Source organism: Budorcas taxicolor, chromosome 5, assembly GCF_023091745.1.
Source record: "Budorcas taxicolor isolate Tak-1 chromosome 5, Takin1.1, whole genome shotgun sequence".
NCBI lineage: Eukaryota > Metazoa > Chordata > Mammalia > Artiodactyla > Bovidae > Budorcas > Budorcas taxicolor.
In genome coordinates, this window is record NC_068914.1 from 29,063,599 (window position 1) to 29,090,933 (window position 27,335).

The 27,335-nt window shown below is 39.1% G+C and overlaps 1 protein-coding gene across 1 annotated transcript; it reads right to left on the reverse strand.

Annotated features, from left to right (window-relative positions):
* Positions 1-16,918: 16,918 nt before the first annotated feature.
* On the reverse strand, positions 16,919-26,221 carry CDK1 (cyclin dependent kinase 1). Its single transcript, XM_052640500.1, has 7 exons — positions 26,185-26,221; positions 23,519-23,675; positions 22,615-22,738; positions 20,594-20,764; positions 19,323-19,486; positions 19,070-19,211; positions 16,919-17,017 (listed from the first exon to the last, which is right to left on the reverse strand). The coding sequence occupies exons 1-7, from the start codon at positions 26,219-26,221 to the stop codon at positions 16,919-16,921; spliced, it is 894 nt and encodes a 297-aa protein (XP_052496460.1).
* Between the last annotated feature and the right edge of the window lie 1,114 nt (positions 26,222-27,335).

Below are 27,335 nucleotides of genomic sequence, written 5' to 3' on the forward strand. Positions count from 1 at the left end.
AAGCAATGACTTTAAAACGCTTCCCAAATGAGCCTTTCAGCAGTTTCTGTTGAGAAAGGAGAGCGAGAAGAGCTACTATGGCTAGAGAACAAGGAAAACCAAGTTCCTGACTGCCCACTCCATAGATAAAACACTATCAAGCAGATGTACAGCTATGAATTACGGAGGTATATGTGCACTACTGCATGTAATACTAACCCATTAATGTTTTCTTCTTGCACTCTATATTGTCTTGTCTTACATATGCTGGATACCACCACCTTCGATCTTACTACTTGAAGAGACCTTATCTTCATAAAAGTGGCTGTAGTATCAAAAAAAGATGAAAACCAATTCTTGGCTTGGGCTTTAGCTACGTGACACTTCTACAGAGCTGTCCCTTAGTCGTGTCTAGGTTGAAAGTACAGACTGTGTGTTATCTAATAATGCTACACTCAAGTCTTATTGCCTGAGTAACCAGAAGAATCATGTGGAAATGGAGCTCCTTAAGGGTATAACTCGTGTTTTATTTATCTTGTTCTCCACTAGGGTTAGCAGGATGCCCTAGGACACCAAGGATATGCTGGGTCCTCAGTGATGCTTGTTGAATTCAAAGATGAGTGAGTAAATGATTGAACAATCAAATGAATGCATGACAATATTTTTAAGCTACAGAAAAAGCACAATATTAAGTGTAACTCTCACTTGTCAGTGAAAAATCTCCATTGCTGGAGGAATGCACATTTTCTGCCTGGCCTACAGTCTGAAAATCCCACGACCGGAATTTAGCTAAAGTTCTTTCCAATTTCTCAACAGGAGCTCTTCTTCAAAGGCCTCTGCAGTCTAGGTAGGTACCACAGAGTCCAGAAGACCAAGTAAAGCAACAAGGAGAAGTGATGGAAAGTGGCAAAATGGAGGATGATGCATAGGGCCTGATGAGGGTGACCATTTTTGCCTCCACTAGGCCAGGTGTTGTCTTCTCTGGGTGTCTAATGGTTTTGTGACTTGTCTCATCAACTACTTTGTAAACCTAAAGATGTCTGGGAACATGAGGTGTTTCTTGTTTCTTCTGTCCCCACCATGGTCTGGCGGGATAAGAACTAGACTTGGAATCCAAACTTGCAAGTCTTCAATTCAATTAGCTAGACAGCCTTAGATAAGGAACTTAACTCCTGTGACCCTCAGTTTACTTATCTAGCCAATAAGAATAGTACTACCTCACTCAACAGGCTGTTCAAAGAGCAGACAAACTTTTGCCAACTGTAATACTGTACACAAATGTAAGGATTACTATTAATTATATCATTAAAGTAGAGAATGAATACTTGTTGAAACCCATTGAACTGAATAGAGAGGTGATGCAATTTCTATATACTTGGCAAAAAAATCAATATCTGCCTCTACTTAACTCCTTTTGAAAACAACATGTATAGAGAATATTAAAAAATATATGTAGAGAAGGCCAGCTAACACATATATCAACACATCACATTATTGTTACTGAAAAGTTGGAAATAGTGAACACTTGTGATTTTATGGTAAATAAACAAGTATTGGGCTTCCCTGGTGGGAGTCCATCTTGCAATTCAGGGGATGCAGGTTCAAACCCAAGTCTGGGAAAATCCCATATGCCTTGAAGCAACTAAGCCAGACTGCCACAATTACTGAGCCTGCTCTCTAGAGCCCCAAGCCACAACTATTAAGCCCATGCACTGCACTACTGAAGCCTGAGGACCTAGAGGCCATGCTCTGCAACAAGAGAAGCCACCGAAACGAGAAGCCTGCACACCACAACCAGAGAGTAGCCCCCACTTGCTGCTACTAGAGAAAGCCCATGCATAGCAATGAAGACCCAGCACAGCCAAAAATAAAATAATATTTTTTAAAGTATTGATAAATGCTTTCCCACTTTACAGTTTAAAATGTATGTTAATTGTGCATGTGCTTTATTGGGACATGCACTATATCAATTATAAAATGAATCCTAAGCACTATAATTGTTATCACTTGAATATTTCTGTGTAGTAGAATTAGTTAAATTTTATTTTCTTCTTTGTGCTTTTCTCTATTCTTCAAATTGTCTTTAATAAACACATCACACAACATTTTTTCTGACTCTGAAATATTTAAAAAGAAAAAAATTGCCCAGTTCATTCCTGACTTACTTCTGTCTTGGAGTGGTGGGTGACCACAGATGTTTGTAAGAACATTTTTAAACTATGGTAGGAGATTAGGAAAAATTTATCAAAATAACACAGTCATTCATAGGAAGGATATAATTAAATAAAATCTAATTTTAAAATTCTTTATCTAATGTCTCTTAGATCTGTGGTTTAAAAGAAAAATCTGTCTGTATATGCTATTTTTGTATAAAAATGGAGACGTATAAGAGCATACATTCACACCTGCTTATTTGTATAAAGAAAACATTAGCAGGGAGAGATGGAGACCAGAGTGAAAGGTAGGAATTCAGATGATGAGAACAAGAAACAGGACTTCATGTACTTTTTGTTATATTGTTTGAATTTTTTAAATGTTATGTATCATTGTAAATCAACTATATTCCAATAAAATTAATTTTTAAAAATAAAATTAAAGTAATAAAAACATCATGTGCAAGTAATAACAAATCTAGTAAGCAAATGTTACAAGTGCTCCTGACCTTTGCTCTAGGGAGTCAGGCCTCACACTGGGTCTGGGCTAGAGGCCGCCCTCACCAGTGGAGAGGTGGATATGGAGGCTTATGTGGCCGGGGAAGCACTAGGCTGGTCCTGGGCTCACTCTCCTCAGCCTGCTGTGTCGTCCTCCTTAGATTTATCTGCTTCCTCTGGCAGCATGAAACCCTGGCTGCACACTGCCTATGTTCTCTGCTCTAATCCAGGAGGGTTCTTGGTTGTCAGTTGGTCACATTGAACATAGCTGTCTGTTTCAGAGGCTCTCTCTGTTCAACAAACTTTATAAACCAGGCTCAGTACAGCCTGAAAACAACACATGCCCATTATAGTCTTGTGTTCAGTGGAGTCTGAGATACAGTTGGCCGAGAAAAGCCCAGGAGGTGTCCCCTAGTGCAACCAGGCCCACTCCATGCTCCCAGCTAGGATCTGCATCAAATGGAGCCTCAGACGGCCTCTCTTGACTCCATCCATTTATTCTACTGGGAAATGCAGACATATGGTTCCTTGATTAGCCAACTGCAAGCTGCCTCATGCACATGTTCTGTGGAAGGGATCTGGGTTGCAGAAGTTTGTCAATACAGGTAGTCTAGTCACATAACTTGGCTCACAACTGGCCTGATCTGATTAGTGATGTTCCATGCAGCTCAGGGAAATGTTAAAACTTCGTGAGAACTACCTTTAGATGAGAAACTTCAGCTCACCAGAACATACTATTGAAAAAATGACAACACGAGGAATGGAAGCAGATATTTACCACACATTTAATCAACAAAGAATTAGTATGTATAACATAAGTAACTCCTATAAATCAATAAGAACCAACCAATCAATCAATAAACAGGCAGTGTGTGTGCTCTGCAGTTCTGCAGATCTCTCTCTTCAACAGTATTTGGATGGCACAGACCCAGAGACACCCCTTGCTCCAACCTCCCACCACCCTCCAACCCTTTTAACAGTCAAAACCTTCAGAATGAGCCACTGAGGTATCCCCAGCCACTGGGACAAGTCAACACCACTTTTTGAGTTAAACTCCTTAATAATGACCAACCACGAGCTCCCAGATCCATCAGAATTATTCCTGAGGTGGAGGCTGTCATCAGCTGCCTGGTTAATATGCATCTGTGGGCTTCCTACACTTACCTCTTTCTGGGTAAGTGTGTGTGCCTGCATGAGTGTCTATTTCCACTGTGAGGATATGGCTCTGGAGGGTGTGAGCCACATTTTCTGCGAATGGGACCAGGAGAAGCAGGAAGGCTCCAAGTGTCTCTTGAAATGCAAAACCAGTGCTGCAGCTGAGCTCCTTCCAGGATATGCAGAAACCATCTCAAGAATGAGTGGGTAGGGACTTCCCTGACAGTCCAGTGATTAAGAATCTGCCTTCCAATGCAGGGGGCATGAGTTCAAGCCCTGGTTTGGGAAACTAAGATCCCACATGCCGCAGGACAACTAAGCCCAGTCTGCAACTACTGAGCCCCCTCACCACAACTAGAGAGACACCAATGTGCCACAGTGAAAATCCTGCACCCCAGAGCTAAGACCTGATGCAACCAAAAATAAATAAATATATAGGGAGGGGAAAAAAACGAGTGGGGTAAAACCCAGGATGCTATGGAAGCCGCCATTCTCAAGGAGAACCTGAGCCAGGCCTTTTGGATCTGCATGCGCTGGGTTCTGCCCACACAGACCTCCACCTCTGTGACTTCCAGGAGAGTCGCTTCCTAGATAAGCAGGTGAAACTCATCAAGAAGATGGGCAACCCCCAAACCAACCTCCACAGGCTGGCGGGTTCCCAGGCTGGACTGAGTGAGCATCTCTTCCAAAGGCTCAACTCCAATACAACCAGGAGCCTCTGCAGTCCGGCGGCCTTGGAGGTGCCTCTTTGGTATCAGGGCTTCTGCCTGAAGCCCCTCTCTACAGCCACCAGGCAGCTTTTTAACCACCTTGGAATCCTTGCCCAAACCTTGGACCAAATGGAAACAATAAAGCTTTCTGAAGAAAAAATAAATAGGCAAATAATTTTATACCTCTTAGGTAGTTACAGGTGGTGTTACCAAAACACACATCCATGTGCCTGATGCACATTGAGGCCAAACAATACCAAAACATCAAAGTTTGGAGCAGAAAAAGGTTTATTGAGGGCCATGCAAGGAGAAAGGTGGCTCCTGCCTTAAAACCCCTAAACTCCCCAAAGCTCTCAGCAAAGCCTATTTTAGGAAAGGTGAGGGAGGGATGTGCTTAGTTGTTGCAAACTTCTTGGTGTCAGATCCTTTGTTTCAGAGGTCAATTCACAGTTCCTGTAAACCTCCACCAAAAAAAAAAAAAAATGTTATTCTCTGTTCTGAGAAGAAAGGGAAAGGTCCCAAGGCTCAACTTTCACTCTGTGAGGTCCAGGTCCTGGCTAAGAGGAAGCAGGTCTGTTGGCAGCTCCCTCAGGGCCAGGTCCCCAGCCCCCTGCCCAGCTGTCATCCCTGAGGAAGCCAGGAGCCCAGGGCCCAAGTGGCCCTCAGGCTCCTCAGGCCACCCAAATCGCAGAGGCTGGTCCAGCAGACTGCGTCCCAGGCAGACTACGCTGCCTTTGGTCACAGAGGCAGGGATGGGGGAGAGCTTCACCGCTGCCTCAAGGCCTGGACCTGGCCAGAGGGCAGCCTTGGTGCGGGCTCTGGAGCCCTGAAGGGCACAGCCCCCAGCCTGCTCCCCTGACCCCAGCCCAACTCATCCACTGGCCAGAGGCGGGGTGAGCTGGAGGGTCCCAGGGAGAAAGCCCAGATCTGCCTCTTACCTCACCTCCACCAGAGGACCTCCATCCGCGAACAGTTGGCCGCCTGGCGCACCAACGGTCGCTCATTGACAGTTGCTGCTTGGGGGAGGGGCCCACTGGAGCGCCAGCCAATGGCTTAGCAGAACCACTAATGGTCGGCGGAAACCCTGCCTGGTAACCGGGTTGGAGGGTAATGCAGAGCGGGAATGCATACTAAGGGTCGCGCAGAGCGGCCGCACTGGCGTCTTGTGGGTTGAAAACACTGAGAAGTAAAACCGCAGACAGTGAGACAACCAATGACCTGCCGCTTCAGGAGCCCACTCTCACCCCAGTCTATAGGGACAGAAGAGTGAGGCTGTCAGAAGACCAGGAGTCAGCTGAAGCATCTGGGTAGAAGCTAGAACCAGGGTGGACCTGTGAGGTGGGAGCTGGAGGTGCAGAGGCAACATCATCTGAGTGACAGAGAGATAGGCACTCTGACCTCTCTCTCCCCTCTTTCCTGCCAATGGGAGGCATTGAAACACAGGAATCTGGGAAATGCAACCTGAGATACCGAATGAGCAGGGGAAGGACACGGATGGGTCTGTCCCCACCGCAGTGCCCCAAAAAAGCCCTTGCACGGGAGCAGATGGAGACACACATAACAAAACTTATAGCACCACTGTTCATAACAGCAAGATAAGAGAAACAAGTGTCTATTAGGAAACGTGAATAAATTTTAGTAGAGTCTTACAATGGAATATTCTACTGTGGTGAAAGCAAATGAACAATAGCTACATTTATCAACATGGATGAGCCTCACAAAGCCAAACAAAATAAATGTTAGAATTTTATATATTTACATAAAGCATAAAGGCATGCAATGATGATGATGAAAAAGATAGATATGTTGTAAAAGTATACAGAAAATTTGAAAAAAGTATAAAGGAATACATCTTCTGGAAAAAGAAAGGGAGTTGTGAACAGAAACAGACATGCCGAGAGTTTCAAATGTAGTAAAAACGATGCTGGGTGATGGGTACACAGGACCCATCAATATACAGGACCACTGTATATTGCTATTGATAGTTCATACAAAATTTTTTCATAGTATGCTTAACTTTACAAAGGAGCCTGAAGGACTGTGAGTCAGAGTGGGCTATTCTAAATGTCAGGAAAAGACTCCATTCTTTGTCTGGAGACAGAACTTGATGCCATCTGGCAAATACAGATTGGCCCAAGAAACCCCCTCCCAGCTTCTCCCCCTTGGACCCAATCCAATTAGGCAAACAACACTTGCCCCACGAGTTCTAGACATGCAGGTGGATAGCATCCCAGTGGCATTCTCCTGACTGTTCTGCAGATATCGTGGGTAGGAGCTATGCACCTGGTCAGTCTTCAATGTTAGTTTCTCAGGCCTCCAAGAGGCACTGGGTCTGTGTCTCCTCATGACAAGAAACACATTTCAAAGCTCTTCAAGGGTCCCTTTGAACCACTTCCCCACTAGACTTGGGTGAGTTAGATAGTAGCATTCCCAAAGCACAGCACAGTTTTCGGAAGATCACAATCCCCCAAATCTCTCTTCTCTACTCTAAGCTTTTCTACTTTTATTTTTTTGGCTAAAGGATCTAAGCAGGGCCAACTTCATAGGCATGTGACCTGTCAGACAGGCCCCCACACTTGGAAAGGCCCTGCGCCTGATTTAATGTTCTGTTGCTGTTGTCTGGAATTCAACACTTTAACAGGAGGTCCCACATTTTCATTCCATTTTGTACTAGGCCCTGGAAATTGTGTAGCTTATCCTGGACCTAAGACTTGTGGGACAGGTTCTTGGAGTCATTTCCTTGTAAATCTGCATACCAGGTATGGAATTCTGAGAACTACTCTAACAACTACCCTAACGGCCAAAGTAAAAACAGGAAGAGTCCCTTCCTAATATCCCATTACATGTATTTACTTGTTTGTAACCTGTCTTCCCAATAAGGGGTTGTAAAGTCCACCAAGATAAGATTATTTAGCTGAACACTGTCCTCATGACATAGTATCTGGCTTATAATACCTCTCAATAAATACCTATTGGAAGAATAAACATTTACAGAATCATTAAAACTGTGTCTCTCCTAGACTTGTTTTCTAAGAACTGTTTATATGAAAAGCACATACCATATTTTAGAGGATATATTCTTAAACAATATACATAACTCAATACTGATTTTTCCACAGAATGGGGCATGCTTGCTCAAAATCTACAACTATAGTACATTTTGGCTTTTATGCTGCTTTCTGTTTTCTCAAGACTAACACTAACATTTCACTCTAACTAGAGACTTGCTCTAAAATGTGTCACAGGCACTGTTTGGCCTTCAAGACCATTAAAGCCCATCTAAAGCTCATTTCAAAAACCAAAGTTTCAGTTTGTTTTTCAGCCCTAACATTGTCACCCCCATTTAATGAATGCTCAGGTAAGACTGCCTCAGAGTGTAAAAATATCTAAAATTATAAAATGGCCAATGTGAGGGACCTCCCTGGTGGTCCAATGGATAACAATCTGCCTTCCAATGCAGGGAATGCAAGTTCAATCCCCAGTTCAGAAACTAGGATCCCACATGCCTTAGGGCAGCTAAGCCCTCATGCACAACTAAGGTACTGGGCACTGCAACTAAGACCTGATACAGTCAAAAATAAATATAAAATTTTCTTTAAAAAAAAAAAAGGCAAAGAAAACAACCTCCCAAAGTCTCATCCATTACTAGTTAAATACAACTGCACAATCAAAATACAACTATATAAGGAAATACTATGCAGCCATTAAAAAACTGAGGAGGTATATGTTAATGATATGGAATATATAATTAAGTTTTAAAAATGGTCAATGTGAAAATAAGCAAAGTCCTCACCATAGGCACCTACCTACAGAAGCTCTAACTCAGGGAAGCCACAGCCTGGTTGACACAACACTGACAAAGGGCTGCAGGCCTGTTTTTCCTGCCAAACTGCCCAACAGCAATGCATATACCAGTGCTACCGTTCACATGGCTTGCCAACCTCAAATGAATTTTCAAAATCTGGTGGTATTTCCATTACTTCTGATTTTACATGTGAGCGCAAACACACTTATATTACCTGACATTTGCATAATTTAACTCCCACATATGCCACCACTCTATGTATCACTTGGTCACCTGTGTTTCCGTGTGTCTATAAACACACTGCTTTACACCAAACAGAAAAACTCATGGACGGTGAAGCAAGAAAGCAATGGAGGCTCTGCAGCACCAGATGACCTGAAGTGGTTCTGGCAGCAAAATCAAACACAGGGATACTTTAATGCAATTTGCTCCACATGGCAAATGAGTGAGGAAGTGAAATATCTGACTAATACCTAATATTTAAATCCTAGACAAAACATTTCTGTGCAAATAGGGAAGTGCTTTATTTACTCTGATCCAAGTCAAAGGTAGCTGGATAATTAGTTTTCTTTAAACAACATTCAGCTTTGCTGACATCTCATTTTCCAAAAGCAGCTGTTAGCCAAATATAGTATTGTTTATTCGCTCCCTGGAAGGCTGTTTTTAAAAAGCACTTCTTCTGGTAAAAATATTGCATCACATAATTGGAGATAACAGGAAAAGTAGGAGTTGCTGTTTGTATTTAAATAAACATTTGCTCAAAAGTCCAGTTTTCTGTTTGTGAACAACTCCTTTATTTTGTGCCATTAGGCACACTGAATTATTGCTGTTTATTCCCTGCTTTTCAGCCTTGCTAGGAGATATTCCAAATATGGTAACACATGAGATATTTCCCTTAAAAAACAATATAAGAGATAAGGCAGAAGTTCTTTGCCTTTTTCCTTTATACATGAGCCAGCTATTCCATTGACAGAGACTTATGAATATATAATATTAACATCACAATGTTTATTATCTGATACATACTTTTATACAATTGTATTTGGATAAAGTTTGCTTTTTGGTTATTTTTCAGACTGTGACTATTTAAAATACCTGTAGATCTGAGTTAAACTCCCTATTACCCTCTGAGGGGAAGTGAAGAATGAACATCACCATTGCTCTTCCAAAGAAAAACTCCATACATCTTACAGTGTGCTTGGCCTGCATGTGCTGCGTGCACTGTTGGCTATTACACTTTTAATTTCTAGGAACTGAAAATCTATGCAGCATTCTCTGATGACTTCACTGATCACCTGGGTTCTCTCTTATATGAACATTTTATAGTTGGAGTGGTTTGCCATTTCCTCCTTCATGGGGCTTCCCAACCCAGGGACCGAACCTGCGTCCTCCACATCTCCTACATTGTTCAGCTCAGTTCAGTTGCTCTGTCGTGTCCGGCTCTTTGCAACCCCACAAACTGCAGCACACCAAAACTCTCTGTTCATCACCAACTCCCGGAGTTTACTCAAACTCATGTCCATTGAGTCGGTGATGCCATCCAACCATCTCATTCTCTGTCATCCCCTTCTCCTCCTGCCTTCAATCTTTCCCAGCATCAGAGTCGGCTCTTCGCATCAGGTGGCAAAAGTATTGGAGTTTCAACTTCAGCATCAGTCCTTCCAATGAATATTCAGGACTGATTTCCTTTAGGATTGACTGGTTTGATATCCTTGCAGTCCAAATCTCAAGAGTCTTCTCCAACCCAGCAGTCCAAAAGCATCAATTCTTTGGTGCTCAGCTTTCATTATGGTCCAACTCTCACATGCATACATGACTACTGGAAAAAGCAAAGCTTTGACTAGATGGACCTTTGTGGGTCATAATGAATACCAAAATCTGGGGTGAGAGAGGTGAGATGTTTGCCCTTTATGGTTAATGGCAACCCACTCCAGGGTTCTTGCCTGGAGAATCCCAGGGACAGCGGAGCCTGGTGGGCTGCTGTCTATGGGGTCACACAGAGTCGGACACGACTGAAGCAACTTAGCAGCAGCAGCAGCAGCAAGCTGCTAGAACTTTCTGTTAGCATGGGTAAGAGCTCCCAACATATAAATAACATCGCATTTGTCATCCAGTCCCTGAGGCTTCAGATTGATGTTGACTAGTCTAAAAAGTTTTGTGCTCACCTGGGAAATCACAAGCCTTTTATGTTTTGAACCATTTTCCATTAGTGCCTGTGCATGAGAAGTAATTCAAATAAGAAGTCAAAAAGCATTTCTAAAACTATGTTCAAATTTTAGCAAGATTTAAGATAGAGCAAACGTTTGGCTTCCCATTTGGATCCTTGAAGCAGTGAACACAGTTCATGAAGAATAGATTTATATTTTCTTGCACATAAATATGTTTGTCATGATCACCAGAACCATTGAGACAAATGGCTGTGTTCAGTTGGGAAATCTACCTTTTCTGTCCTTTATAATAAGTATATATTGTGGTATAATTATTCTTGTGGTTTTATAGTTAAGGGCATTTTTATAGTACAGGAAGCTTCTATTGAAATAGCATAGGCTATTTAATTACTACAAAGTTCTTTACAAAAGCTAACGCTCATTAGGATATAAATTCTCCCCATTCTGCTTCTGTTATTCCATCATTTCCTTAACAGAAAAGAATAGCATGGTTTTGAAATTTTATCTCAAGAGAAGAAACGACTGCCTGTGGCAGTGTATTTTACAGATTTCTACTCCTTAACTGGTAAGAGTAGGTACATATACATAAACATTCCTCAAGTTTGTAGGTTCTTTGAAACAACAATAGGGATGCATTTCTATCAGTACCATTTTACACAACCAAAACTAGAAGCTGCAGTTAAAACAATGATTATGAACAATAGAGCTTTTAAAGGGAAGATATTTAATTATGTAAGGATTTATAACTGTAAGGGTGCTTAAGTTGGAGGTTCCTTTAAAAGCATACGATTGTTATTTTAGTATGGATGGCTGTGACTCTTTGGGGTTGGAATGACAGAACCCCAACTCAAACTAAATTAAGCAAAAACAAAAAACCCACAACTCTACACCTACAAGGGATCCTGAGTAGCTCCAAACGTTAAGGTAGCTCTGCCAGAACCAGGCTTGAGGACCAGAGTCCAGGGACATCAAACCCCCAAGAATCTTTCTCTATTTATCACTTTCTTGGCAGAATGGGGGAGATGCCTCAGGCTCCTAGCCCTGTCATCCCAGTTTAGCAGCGTCAGCAGAAAGACTTCATTCTCTCAGGGTTTCCATAGCAAAATGGACCCTCATCGGTCTTATAAGTCATTTGCCCACCCCTTGAACCAATTATTGCTGCTGGGTTATGATTTATCACTCTGATCCAATCTGGGTCATCTGAGTGAAAAAGGAGCCAGGATTAAGAAGCTCAAGAGGACCATATGCAGCATCGTAAAAGTGGGACAGGAAAATGAACACTGAAAACTATCTCACCTTGGTCCTTTCAACCTTGAAGCAGAGGTCTCAGGAGCTTTGGGGCTCCATGGGGAAGCCTGAAACCTGGGGGGCTGGTTTGGACCCTGAGCTGGGTGGGAACTCCTTGGCACCTGGGTGGCACTGGCTTTACTATTTGCCTGCCTTCTTCTTAAACTTTAGAAACTAAATACATGTTCTATCAATTTATCTTGGGAACCAACCCAATGCCAAGAAAAGAGAACATTGTGAAGTCAGAAAGCTCCCAAGTCCTTGCTCCTCCTTTTAACTAGCCTTGCAACCCTTGGCAAATTACTTAAGCTCTATGAATCTTAGTTTCACCATTTCTAAGATGAAGATGCCCGCTCCCTTACAAGATTGCTGGGAAAAACAGGAAGTGTATGTGAAGCACAGTGGCTGCTCAGAGATGTTCAGTTATTGTTGAATGGAATCATAACCTATGAGCGACCTTAAAGGCCTGGGATTAGTCTAGCACTTGAGGTTCTAGACAGAGGGCTGTGGGGATGAAAGAACAGGACATGGCCCCAGCCCTCAGTAAGGGAAAAAATAAAATTGCTAAGAGTAATGTAAGAAAAAAGTGGGAGACTTCCAAGGAGAAAGGAATTACCATGTACCAGGAACTTGACCCATATCCCCCATCTAGTGCACCTTGTAATGCCATTGTTAAATGCCATGTGTTAAGATTTAAGAACCAATTACTGTGACAGAAAAATAGCTTACTGCCCAATTTTTGCAACGCATTGAAGAGAACATTAGGGGATCCTGATAAAGAGACATGTACTATATCTGTATGCGTACGTCTGTGTGTGTGTGTATGCATGACGCCTGGCCGCCCCATCTATATCCCTAACGATCTTACAATCCTACTTATGTATTTATATAAATAAATGCCATTTATTATCTCTATTGTGCAGTTAAGGAAAAAGATTCAGAGACTCTGAATGACTTACCCAAAGCCACAGATGGAATTGGCAGAACTGGGAACCAAGCCCTAACATGGCTCTAAAACTGGAATCTTTATATTACGCCGTTCACTTTTCTCAATTCTCAATAATGACAATGTAAGATGGAGAAATATCAATAACCTCAGATATGCAGGTGATACCACCCTTATGGCAGAAAGAGGAACTAAAAAGCCTCTTGATGAAAGTGAAAAGAGGAGAGTGAAAAAGTTGGCTTAAAGCTCAACACTCAGAAAACGAAGATCATGGCATCTGGTCCCATCACTTCATGGGAAACAGATGGGGAAACAGTGGAAATAGTGGCAGACTTTATTTTTGGGGGCTCCAAAATAACTGCAGATGGTGATTGCAGCCATGGAATTAAAAGATGTTTACTCCTTGGAAAAGTTATGACCAACCTAGATAGCATATTCAAAAGCAGAGACATTACTTTGCTGACTAAGGTCCGTCTAGTCAAGGCTATGGTTTTTCCTGTGGTCATGTATGGATGTGAAAGTTGGACTGTGAAGAAGGCTGAGCGCCAAAGAATTGATGCTTTTGAACTGTGGTGTTGGAGAAGACTCTTGAGAGTCCCTTGGACTACAAGGAGATCCAACCAGTCCATTCTGAAGGAGATCAGCCCTGGGATTTCTTTGGAAGGACTGATGCTAAAGCTGAAACTCCAGTACTTTGGCCACCTCATGCAAAGAGTTGACTCATTGGAAAAGACTCTGATGCTGGGAGGGATTGGGGGCAGCAGGAGAAGGGGACGACAGAGGATGACATGGCTGGATGGCATCACTGACTCGATGGACATAAATCTGAGTGAACTCTGGGAGTTGGTGATGGACAGGGAGGCCTGGCGTGCTGATTCACGGGGTCGCAAAGAGTTGGACACGACTGAGCAACTGAACTGAACTGAACTGAAGATTTAAGTTTAAATTCCAATTCAACTTCTACATGTATGCTGACTCTGGGTCAGTTTCTCCTTCTGCACCATGCTTCCTCAGGTAACAAGATGACTAGGTTTCTGTTCGGTTCTCCAGATTTCTGAGAACTACCCATGCAGTGATTTTCAAACTGGTCCTTGGACCATCATATCACCACCTGGAACTTGCTAAGAAAGTATATTCATGGCTATGCAGGACCTACTTAATCTGGGGATGCACAAGAAATCTCTTAACAAGCTCTCCAGATCCTAATTCAAGTTTGAAAACCAGACTTTTCAGTATTCTAAGGAATGCAGGTGTTATGATACCTTTTTCCCTTCTCAACAAACAAGTCTATGACTCTCAACACATTTCTCCTGAAGTTTTTAAGGCATCTTAGAAACTCAATATTCAAACTACTAAATAAATATCCAAACATTCAGTATGGGACTGAATAGGTCTACTCTTGCTTCCAATTATAATTCCTTTCTCCAAAGGTCAAAAGTTACAGTCCTTGTCAGTACCATTACTGTCCCAGCTGAGCTGCTTCCTAGATGTTATTTCTAAGTCAGGAGTCTCTCCCTCTTTAAGGACTTTCACACTTTATCCCTCCATCCTTCGCTTTCTCTTTAGTCTCTCAATACTCTATCCATCTTGCCCCAGACCTATTCAAACAATGCCTACTACTCTCAAACTCTACGGCCCACAGACATATCTAAATGTCTCTGTTTTGTCCACAAAATGCAAAATGACCCTAGGGTCCTAGGAATATGGCAACTATTTAAATAGGGATGGGGCTGAAGTTGACCTGTTATTAAGTACAGTTTGCTAGAAGCACTAATGTAGAAGTATATTTCACCCAGAACTTTCAAGTTTCCTTTTTTTACTAATTGAAAATTATTTTATTGTAAATCCAAGTCCCCAAAAGACCTTTTATTCACTAAAAAATGTTTTTTTTTCAAACATTTAATTCACACAGGCCATGTCCACATATAAATTAATGATTTTATTATACATTATGTATTAACTTCTTTGTATCATTACTGCCTTTATATTTTATGTTTAACAACAACAACAAATCCTTCTCTAAAGCCTACAGACAATAAGATACAGCATTAGTCACAGTATATGGAAGTCTCCTATTGGTGATAAAATACACAAACCTCTCCCCTCACCAAAGAACTTTGTACAGCCTAAAACAGAAATAGAAAAAGTTAGAGATAATGCAGGATAACATAGTTTTCAGACAACTAAAACTAGATGTTGGTCCGAAGTTGTTAAAGTCACCACCAACTGGCGATAACTGGCTACATCAGAATCATCTTGGGGGACTTTTAACTGTTCAGGGTAGGAAGAGAGTTAGTCACAGGTGTTTCTAGCACAGAACAGATTTAAGAGCTACTGACCCACAGACAAGATCCACTTTAAAATCAATCAGAAGTGCCACTGCACAAGCCAATTTAAAAATATGTATGAGATGAGGACCCAATTCAGTGGCTTTTCAACTAGTCACTGAAGCTGACATAAACACTTTACTTAGGACTACACAGAGAGCTGGAGCAGAACAAAAAGTATGTCTCATTACAGCAACTGATGGCAGGGTTCTTCCATCTCATTTCCCTGGTCCACCAAGTTGGTTCTAAACTGATGAACTACTGACTTTTCAAACAATTAGACTGCATGGAACAATAGCAATGAGCATGCAGGCAGGCTGCTGCTACAAATCCACAAGGCCCCAAACATCGGTGACACCAGTGCATCTACATATTATCGAAACAGAAGGACCAAGAAATAATTATATAAGACACACTGATAGTCTGTGGGGGCAGACGGGTAGCGGTATCAGTTATCAATGCTGATTCTACACTGCTAAAGTTCTGTAATGCACAATTGAAAAGTAGACCCATTTCAATACTTCATAGACAGTCTGCAGATACTCCATTTCACCACCTCAATTACCTCTTTTGCGTGACCTTTCACTTAACAAATTCCTGCCATGAAACCTCTCAACAGTGTGACCTCAAACGACTTCCATCTCTAGCTGCATTCCCTTACTGCAGGCTGGCCTCCACCAAAAGACCTAGAAGGCGGCCACCAAACCTCTCACCTTATGCCCTGTTGCCAAAGAAAGTGACCCATACCTTCTCCTCAAGTGAAAAAATTAGAAGACAACAAGATTAGGTAGATCACCCATTACATACTCAACTGGATCAGCCACACAAGAAGGCTCATTCCGGTCATGGGTAACCAGCATAAAAAACAGAGCATATGGGCGGCCAATGGATAAACGTACACTAAAAACGATAAAAATTATTTTTAGAGACACTTCTTTTGCCTCTAACAAACAATCTAAATTAGGCTACGTACAGGTAAAAAATCACAATGAGCAGCATTATTAAACAATTCCAAAAGCTAGTGATCTTGGCTAAATAATTATACATTAGAACCTTCTAAGAAGGCTGCTAATAAACTAAACTATGTCAAAATTTGCAAAGAGTTTTAGTCAGACTTGAAAGCCAAGATAAGCAACTCCTTTGTATGGTTATTACCTCTGACCAAAGCACAAGAATTCACTCAGACAAAGAACTTTCATAACCTACCTAAAAATAGGACAGCTCATAAATTTTCTAAACTGTTCTTTCCTGCTGTGGACAGCCCTTGATCTCTGACTGTAAAACTTAGCAAGCTTTGGCATATACTAATGTTAGTTTTACAAGTTACTAAAAACCTCTATAAATTAAGCATCGTCTCTCAAATCTGGATAGTTCTCTCATTCTGAATGCCTAAACATTTAGGTCACAAATTGAAATACCAGTAGAAAAATATTCATCTTTAGGCAGGTTGTATAGTTACCACATAACAAGAAACTGACAAGAAAATTTAAACAGAGTATAAAAATACTTCAAAGCATTATGAACTTTGAATTTAGCACACTTTCCTAAATTTTAGTATTTCCAACAAGAAAAGAAGACTGGGGTAGCATTTTAGATGGTTTAAGCTAACTCAAAAATTTCCTGATTCCTGACATCAATACTAGATTTATATAGTTTTATTATAGTAACAAACAGCTGTTACAGTGGGATCTACAAACATATACAGAATTATTATATTTAAATTCATATAGAACAGTATTTACATTTTTTAAGTTACTTTTGAAATTAGAAGATGAAGTACAGATTAAGTTTTACAACGAAGAAAAGAAAAATACACAGGACAAAAACAGATAAGAACAGTAAAAATACAATTATCTGCTCTTGACACAACACAGGAAAATTGTCAGAAAGCTACATCTTCTTAATTTGACTGTCCAAATCATTAAAGTACGGATGATTCAGTGCCATTTTGCCAGAAATTCGTTTGGCAGGATCATAGATTAACATTTTCTGTGTGAAGGAAAGATATTTTAAAAGGTTATTTATTTAAGAAAAAAAAAAATCCCCCAAAAGCCTTATTTTTCTACCAATAAGCCATATGCTAATAATTTTAAAGAAAAACTACTAAATGAACATTCCCATTAGTTTAACACCAAACCACATGAATGTTTTACCTCACCCTCTAGCTCTAAAATGATCTATTCTTTAAATCACAAATATCTTGATAACCTTTTTGGTATAAATTACATTTTAAGACACAAGCATTCATGGATAACTTTAAAACCAAAGCATAAATTTAAGAAAGATTATCTAGTTAATTATATTTACTTCGAGAATTAAAAGGCCCTCTGAGTTATTTACAACATTCCTGAAATTGTGCTAATTAACTATAGAGGTTTCTAATGTAGCTTTCAGCAAGTTTCTAATAAAAACAAAACCAGGGTGCACTATGCTATAAACAGAGTTAAAATGAGTCACTACCTGAACTATGGTCAGAAAACTTAAGCGTTAACGTTTATTTACACATCAGCAGAAAAGTTTGGATAAAGTTAAAATGTATCTTAAAGAAATCTTAAAACTAAATCAATAAGCCAACCTAGAGATATTTTTACTATCTTGTTACCACTTAAGCTCTTATTCTATAGCTAGCACTCTACTTCGTTCATTTCATGTTATTTAATCCTGACAACTAAAGGTAGGAATTAGTCCCACTTTACAGATGAGAATACTGAGGCTCAAAGAGGTTAAGGAACTTGCCGAAGTTCAGAGAGCTTACAAGTGAGAAAGATGAAATTTGAAACCAAGACTAACATATGGTTTACAGTAGGAATTATCAACCTGGTGAGACTGCCCCTAACGGGATACTTGGCAATGTGTAGATACATTTGGGGTTGTCACAACTGGGATAAAAACGTGTTAGTGGCATCTAGAGGACACAGAAACAGGATGCTGTTAAGTATCTTAATGATGTACAGGACTGCCTCCAGCAGCAAAAACTGATCCAGGCCAAGATGTCAATACTGGCAAGACTAAGGAACCGTGATTGACAACACGATTTTCATTTGGTTAACTAAAGTGACATTCTTTGAAATGTTCAAGAATCCCAGACTGGGCCAGGAATACAGAGGGCCTTTTACATCACATCATCAATACTGATGCACAAAATATCTGAGAGGCAGTAAAGGACCCTGGACTGCACTGTAAGCACTTGGGAAATCTGAGCTGGAGTTGGCGGCATGATTGTAACCTATCAAAGAGGCCCAGAGATCAATTAGAACACATGTATGACGATACAGCAATAGATGTTTTTCCTCTGTTTAGTAACCTACCAAAATTTCTTTTTTGGAATTACATTACCTGAGAGTCATAAGATTTAGCTCCTTCTAACACCTCAGTATTTAAATACTGTTCTAGAATAAATTTCCTGGGGCAGGTCTAGGACAATTTATTTTATCCTAACAAATTATTTTTGTCTTATTTTTAAAGAACACAGCTGTTTAGTTGGAACAGCAACATAATACAGGGGAAAGTTTTAAGAACTACATTTATCCCTTTGCTAACCTATCTGATGTGGAAATGAGGCACAAGGTGAGAAATGGAAATTCATGCAGCAAAGGCTTAAATAACTAAAAATATGAAAAAATAAGGAAGATACCTATGTCGAAAAACTAAAAACCAGTAAATACTAAGACAAAAAAGCTGGAAAGGAGGGCCACTCCAAGTCAGTCACTTACAGCGTTATTATTAACCCTGTCCTCTCCTTCAGAGTACCTATAGCTATCTATCAGATTAAAAACAAATCAACAAGGACAACAAAAAAATGCCAAATTCTCCTCTCAAAACCACTAGAGGTTTTCATATCTAAATTGGAACTAGTAATGTGCTTGCTTCAGCAGCACATATATTAAAATGGAGCTAGTAATAAACATAACAGACATAACAGCTATGTGTCTAGGTCAACAAATGTTGGTTTCATTCCTATTTCCTAGGTAAAGACAAAATCAAGTACATTCAGAATTAATTATCCATGGTGTTAAAACCAATATAAAGGGCATTCCTTACCGAGAGCAGATCCAAGCCATTTTCATCCAAGTTTTTGACATGGGATGCTAAGCTTCCTGGCTTCCACTTGGGAAATGTACTCTTATAGTCCTGTAAAGATTCCACTTCTGGCCACACTTCATTATTAGGAGTCCCCAAAGCTCTAAAAAGCCAGAGCAAAACAAAAACTTACAAGTTAAAGCATCAACATAATTCTTGCTATCTACATGTTAATTTTTAAGTTCTTAACAGCTCAAGCGTAAATAAAAAATACCTGAAAATTCTGAAGAGTTGATCAATTTCTGAATCCCCATGAAATAGTGGTTTCTTCGTTGCTAATTCAGCAAATATGGTACCTATACTCCAAATGTCCACTGGAGTTGAGTAGCGAGCTGACCCCAGCAACACTTCTGGAGATCTATACCAGAGTGTCACTACCTATTACAAAGAAAATACCTTACTTGGAATAAATGTGGCACATTAAATTACCTAAATGTAAACATTTATATTAGGACTGTCCTTGAGAATGCTGCACGATTGTCTCTGATAGTGTTTTAAAGTCAATTAACTATACACAATACTAAATGTTAGATAAATACTTCATTTGTAAGTTATATTCACTAAGCAGGAAAAGATAAAAGCATACCAAGTCTTTTCAAATCAGTAAAAGGCAAGGATCAAAACAGTCAAGACAGCTTTCAGTTAAAAACAAAAGCACAATGACACTGGATTTGGGCTGACACTAAACGGTACAAGTGCCTGCACTGCTTACAAGATAAAACCACAACCAAGGCAAACAACAGCTTATTAGTGGTCTAGCACCAATCTGCTATTTTAGCATATCCAATTTATCACAATGGAGGGCAACAGTGTCTATTTAAACCAGTGGAAACCAAATAATATATATTTACAGATCCATGGGAAAAATTATAAAAAGGAATGATTAAAAAGGAGCCAAGACATCTGACCAGAGGTGCACTGTCACAAGTTTTGATCTAGCGGAAGTCTTTGAGCACAAGGGTAGACAACTCCACAGAGGACAAGGTTTTCCAATAATCCTTAACTGTGATTCAGCATTCCCTTTCCCTCCAGAAACAGCAAACAAAAAGCCAAGTCATCAATACACCAGGGACAAAATGTGGTTATACCTTTTAACTAGTCTTTTTCAAGACAGGAAGAGACAGAAATCACATGTAATTTGAACAGGGAACCTTTACTATACAGGACTAGTAACTGTAACAGAGGATTGTAATAATCGGAGGCTGACTTGTAAGAATAAATGACTCCTTCCTGCAATGCCTCTCTAGCACCCTCTACTGTCTCTAGCACCCTCTGCTGTCAAAGGTAACATCCCAGCAAAGGAAAAACACTCAAAAGTTTCAGATGCATTTTCACATAGCGGACAATGAAGGGTTACTTTAGACTAGAGAGGCAATAAACTGATACTGGCACAGATTGGAAATCTTTCTGAGTATTTTTTCTTGTCTTAAAGAATACAGAAAACAATCCCTCAATCACACATAACAAAAGCACCAAAAAACGTACCTCATGTGTATACACTCTAATAGGAATTCCAAAAGCTCTGGCAAGGCCAAAATCTGCCAGTTTAATTGTTCCTTTATCATCAATCAATAGATTTTGAGGTTTTAAGTCCCTGTGGAGAACTCTTCTAGAGTGACAAAACACAATCCCTTGTAGGATTTGGTACAAATAACTCTGGAAGAAGGAAATATAAATTAGAAATGATATGATGAAATGATTTTCTAAATAATCTTGGCAGCCTTCTTTCAAAGATGTAAGAAATTTTCTTTTACTTATTCTGGTCCCTAATTCTTAAGTAATAAGGTAATTTTCTACATAGAGAATTTCTTAAACTTTTGTTTTATATACTTATAGCAACTCTAGTTCTGCCCTGAGTAGTTTAATCTTTTCCATTTCTATCTTTTATCTTTATATATTCATTTCCTCTTTGGAAACACTGGTAACAAATTTTTTTAAAAAATAGACTATTATGACTGTATTTAAATAGATATAATTATGGCAAAACGTTGTTTAGCAGTTCAGAGAAGTGTTTTTTAAGATACTTGTTGCCAACACAATGTAACTGACATTTGAAGCAACATGGGTACTACAGAAATATAAAATATAGTATTGACTATAAAGTTCAATATTATAAAATACATAAAACCAATCAGTTGGAACAACTGGCTAGCATTTGGAAAAAAAATTAAGAACTCTAGTTCTTACATCAAAATAAATCTTTGATCCATCTAGAATTTAAGACAAAAGGAGAAATGGTAATCTACTGAAACCACTAGAAAAACACTGTCATGTACTGTTCCAATACATGTGATCTTTGCATGAAGAAGACTTAAATAAGACATTAAAAAGTCATGTACTGATATGTAGAAGTATGTTAAATTGTAAAAATAACTAATGGTATATACACACCATTAACAAAAGACAAAAAAAAAAGGAATTAAAGAACTATTATTAACACATTATCAATAAAAGGCTCTTAGAAACCACTGAAAAAAGTCTAACAGAATCATCAGTGAAAAATATGTAGTGTTTATAAAATGGCTAAGAAACAAAAAATGTTAAACGAAAGGCAAAATGATGTTAATGTATTTTTCACATAGTATCATTATCAAAAAGATTAATGACAGTGATGTGCTAAAAAATATACATACACCATGATGTTGGTCTAATTTTTTAGAGGGTTAACTGGCACTATCAAGATTTTAAGCGTAAATAAACATCCTCAACCCACTGATTTCAGTGGTGAGACTCCTATAAAGATACACAGGAATATCAAGATATTCCTTGCAGCACTGACCATAAGGACATGAGTCACCAAGCTGGAAAACAACTTCAGTGTCCACCAGTGGGGAACCGGTTTATGCAATTATATCAGACATTAGAAAGATGGGTAGACCTACGTAGACTAACGTTTTACACAGTAAAAGGGAAAGTAATGCATATATTCTAATATATATAAAATCCCATTTTTATAAAAAGTTTATGTATATACACATACAAAGTTGACATACAAGTTATCTCTAAGATTACTAATAAAACAAAGGCTACATCTGAGGAGTGGTTTGGTAGAGATGGTATAAGGATAATTATTTTAAATTTAAATGAAACAATCTCTACAATAAATTAACCAAAATATATATTCAAATCCAGAATAAAATGAAACTGCCTGCTAGCATCACCCTGTCCCAGGCTTTTGTTCTTTTATTTTACACACATCTGACTGACAGAGAACAGAATATCCGAGTTTCCAACAACACACGTTAGTTCTTTCATGTTTTTTCAGGCAGCACTTTTCACTTTACAGCCAGAAGCACTATCCAGTAACGAAATGGGTAACTGTTAACAACCTAACCTGTAGACCATGTGAGAAAAAACAAACTATTCTTTAATGAAACATCCTTTTCCTTGTTCTGCTTTCTAACACTTTTTCCACGTATATTCTCATGAAACACAGGTACTTCTAAAGCGCAGACTCTTTACATTCACAGTAGGTAAACACTAACAAAATTAGGCAAGATTCTTACCTTAACAAGTGAAGAATCCATGAACTGACCAGGAGGGATAGAATCCAAGTATTTCTTGAGATCCATGGAAAGGAATTCAAAAATGAGATACAACCTAGAATCCTGCATAAGCACATCTTGAAGACTGAAAAATAAAACCATTACAAATCTCAACGTTTTTGATCTCTCACAAAATAAAATGGCTTCTTATACACATCATAGTTGCTATTAGAAAAAGCAGGCCATAAGAAATTTCTACAGTAACAAATTCATGCTATACTGTTTTGGAATAGAAGAGGTGGTACCTTCCCTAGTAGTGAAACCGTAGTATTAAACTAGAATTTGAGAAAGGAACCTCAGGGCAGCAACTGAAAATTAAGTGATATTACAGGTGCTAACTTGGTAAATGGCCTGTAGTCCAGAAGAATATTTCTAGGCTGACTACTTGTTGCTTAGAGTTTGTCTTTCCATTGAGGCAAATCATAGAAATTAACTTTTTAAAGTATTATCTAACCTTACCAGTTGTTCACAATCTCAAGCTCCCAAAATGCAATTAAATCCTAACTTTCACCTGATCTAGCTACCTATCTCAGGTCGCTGATTAAGGAATCCTTAAAGACCAGAGCTCTCAGAGTTGGAACAGTGACAAAGCTTTGTGAAAAAAGACTTCCTTGTCTCCCTTGACCAGTTTATCCTGATTTTCCAGCCCCCACTACTAATCTCTATCACCAAGCCCCTCTAACTCTATTCCTGCTCTAAAAGCCTAGGTTTTTCTATGTCCGGCATTCTCAATGAACAAAAATAGGATTCTATTCCACTCAGAAAGGTTCGATCAGAAATTAATCAACTGCAAAAATTTTCACAATGAAATTCACTTGTGAAATAGCATGCGTAAAATGATTCAAATTCAGATATTATACCATACCTGACTATATTTGGATGACGAAGCTCTTTTAATAGAGATATTTCCCGAATTGCAGTACTAGGAACCCCTTCCTCTTCACTTTCTAGTCTGATTTTCTTCATGGCTACCACTTGACCTGTAGTTTTGTGTCTACCCTTATACACAACTCCATAGGTACCTGAAATAGACAAAGTAAGTGTCTGCTATGTGACAACCTCCACAAACTAAAAAAATTTTTAAAAAGATGACTGAATTCCATAAGGTGTCACATGATAGAAACATCTGCTGTGGCCACAAAGGAAGCATCTCACTCATAATTATACTCTCATCACTTCTGAAAGAAGAGGCTAATTACAACCTAACCTATCTGCAGTTTAGAAAATCCATATAGTCACCACAGGTTCCCCATACAATTCAAATTACTAGTAATTTTCCAGCACATTTTAGAGAAAAAGGATCATTTGCAAATTGGAATATATGTCCTGTCAAATATCCTACCCAAGGTAGGCATAAAATAAATGCAGGAAGCCTCACATCCATTTGGAAGTTGAGAACATGGATTCCGATGTATGGGCTTTAGCTAATGAGCAACAATTTCAATATAAGGGATCCTGGGGTGGTTGGGCACCGAATGGAAAAGGCAGTAAGGGAGATAGACTAGTCAGCTAAGCACAAGTTCACATGCATGATATGCCAAATCCCCCAGCTAAGTGATTTTCAATCTGGAGTTGGACACTTTAAGGGAGGTCTTGACTCCCTTAATTATATGAAAATTTTCTTAAATAGCTTTACTATTTTTCCTATGATATCAGTGTAACTTCAAAAGCGATTAGGAGGGCCTTATTTATATCTAGGGAAGTCTATTTTATAGTTTTTTAAGAGTTTCTCCAAAACTAGTAGTATTTCAAAAAAGGATAAGAACCACTAACAAATAAATGATCTACTTGTTTGATCAGAATATTAAGGATGGTTTGCTCAGTGACAAACTGATGCTATATAAACTCTTTTTAAATAGAGAAATTCTATCCAATTGTCTGTGTCATGGTGTCATTTTAAAAACCTAAGTTAACATAAAATCCATTGTATATTATTTTGATGAAATTTGGAGTAGTTGTGCTTTGGGTAACCAGTTGATCTGGGAATTCCCTGATGGTCCGGTGGTTAGGACTCAGCACTTTCACTCCTAAGTGCCTGGGTTCAATCCCTGATTCAAGGAACTAAAATCCCACAGGTTGCGTTGTGAGGTCAAAAAAAATAAAGGAGAACTGATCTTATTTGATCTTCACCACCATCCTTCGTGGGTGGACCTTCTGTACACTTAAAATCTGTACATTTTTCAGATGTAAATTATACTTGCATTAAACACAAAAGTAGGTAAGCCAGTAGCACCCTCACCCAGCACACTATTAAGAAAGACTCAGGAAGATCAGTCATTTACATAATATGGTCAAATAAGTAGTTAATGGTAAATTCAAACTTTTTAAAGTATTCTTACCTCTCACTCAATTGTACAACACTCACCTGGTCCTAAAATTTACTCATAATAGCCACTGATTAACTTATAGTGAACACTCAGTATATACTGAATTGAGTTTTAGACATCGCAAGTGCTCTTTGTCTCTCCTGACTTGCACTTTGTAATGAACTAAGCATTATAAGAAATGATGCTGAAGCTGAAGCTCCAGTACTTTGGCCACCTCATGTGAAGAGTTGACTCATTGGAAAAGACTCTGATGCTGGGAGGGATTGGGGGCAGGAGGAGAAGGGGACGACAGAGGATGAGATGGCTGGATGGCATCACGGACTCGATGGATGTGAGTCTGAATGAACTCCGGGAGATGGTGATGGACAGGGAGGCCTGGCGTGCTGCGATTCATGGGGTCGCAAAGAGTCAGACACAACTGAGCAACTGAACTGAACTGAAGCATTATAAAATTTAAAAATCTTCAATATAGGCAAATTATGGAGACTGAACAATAAACAGAAAAACTGTTAATCAACAAATGGTTATAGCGTATCTGCTAAATGCCAACTATGGTTCCACATCATGCATATAGTTACATTCTCTGTGATCTAAAAAGGCAAAAGGGGTTCAAATTATTACCTGAGTTCAATGAATTATTTTTGTTAACTTAGAAGGAAATCACAGAACAACTTGGTAATGATTGAAATAAGAGTTGATATATTTAAGAAATGAACTAGGTAGTCAAAAACTCAATGTCAAGGGGGAGAAAGACAAGAGGACTATTTTAATCAAAAGACATGAAGACATTAACCACCAAATGAAATACATGACCCTGACTAGAACTTCAGAGAGTATATGCAGACGTACTTAAAACTAAAGCACATAATTTCACTGCCCTAACACTCTCAACACACCTACAAAATAGCAATAGTGTTTTTTTAAAAATATATAGATGTATTGCTTTAAGTGTTTAGTATTAGAAGAATGTAAGATTATTGGAGGGATGCTGGTAGGGAGACATGTCAGAATAATTTCAGTGCTCTTGAAAGGTTAACTTTTTTTTTTTTGCTTATGCTACTATATATATAGCATATATATATGAGAACATATATATTAATGTACTAATGACTGTTAGATACTTTAAAAACTGAATTTGAATATTTACATGTCAAACCATTAAATCATTTTTTAAAATTCCTTGTATATTATTAAAGCCACTCACCTTCTCCAATTTTCTCTATTTTGGTATAGTCTTCCATAGTTAATCAGTGGGTACGGTAGATCCTAAAATGAGAAGAAAAGCTTATTTGATCACATGCCACTAATTCAAAGGGTGCTTTTAAGTTATTGATAAGATATTACAAGTAAAGAATTTCCCACTGTGCCTAGAGCAGTATTAACTTTCCATAATAGGACTTCCCTCACGGTGCAGTGGATAGGAATCCACCTGTCAATGCAGGGAACACAGGTTCAATCCCTGGTCCAGGAAGATTCCACATGCCACAGGGCAACTAAGCCCAAGCATCACAACTACTGAAGCCTGTGCACCTTGCTGGTGCACCGCAACAAAGAGTAGCATCCACTTGCCTCAACTAGAGAAAGTCACTTGTGGCAATGAACATCCAGTGCAGCCAAATACAAATAAATTTTTAAAAATTTTTCCATAATATTAGCTATTCTATTAAAACAATATTTACAAGGGGAAGAGCTCAAGACTCTCCCACCTTTCTTAGCTTCTGAAACATTGGAAATGTTTGTATATCCTATACCTGGATAACTTTGGTATACTAAGTCGCTTCAGTGTTCGACTCTGTGTGATCCTATGGAGCCTGCCAGGCTCCTCTGCCATAGGATTCTCCAAGCGAGAATACTGGAGTGGATTGCCATGCCCTCCTCCAAGGTACCTTCCTGACCCAGGGATGGAAACCACTGTCTGTTATGTTCCCTGCACTGGCAGGCAGGTTCTTTACCACTAGAGCCACCTGGGGGCTTCTTTAAAAATTAACTTTCAAATTCAGACATCAACATCTATCCGTCCCAAAGAAAACCCTGATGTTCTTTACATAAGACTTCCAAGGCTCATCAATGTGTGCCAGTTATACCCAAATAGTTTAACAATGAATGCTACTTGAATTTGTAGCTTCATGATACTTTTATGAAGTTAATAAACAATTTTTAAAGACATGAGTAGGGAGCTAAAATGTGGTCACACTGTTCAACCATTAGAAAATATTTAAAGCAGCAAAAGTATATTCATTTCAACTTGCTCAAATGACAGTTTTTATCTTTCTCTTGTTGTCAGGAGTCACGTAACACAAACATGATAAAAAAAACTTTCAAGATACCTTTTGTAAAGTAGGAAATATCACTAAG

Coding starts and splice junctions, on each gene's coding strand:
- CDK1 (XM_052640500.1), bottom strand. CDS start 26,221: ATGGAAGACTATACCAAAATAGAGAAAATTGGAGAAG. Junction 23,676..26,184: donor AATAGAGAAAATTGGAGAAG/GTGAGTGGCTTT, acceptor TGTCTATTTCAG/GTACCTATGGAGTTGTGTAT. Junction 20,765..22,614: donor TGGATTCTTCACTTGTTAAG/GTAAGAATCTTG, acceptor TCCTTCTTCCAG/AGTTATTTGTACCAAATCCT.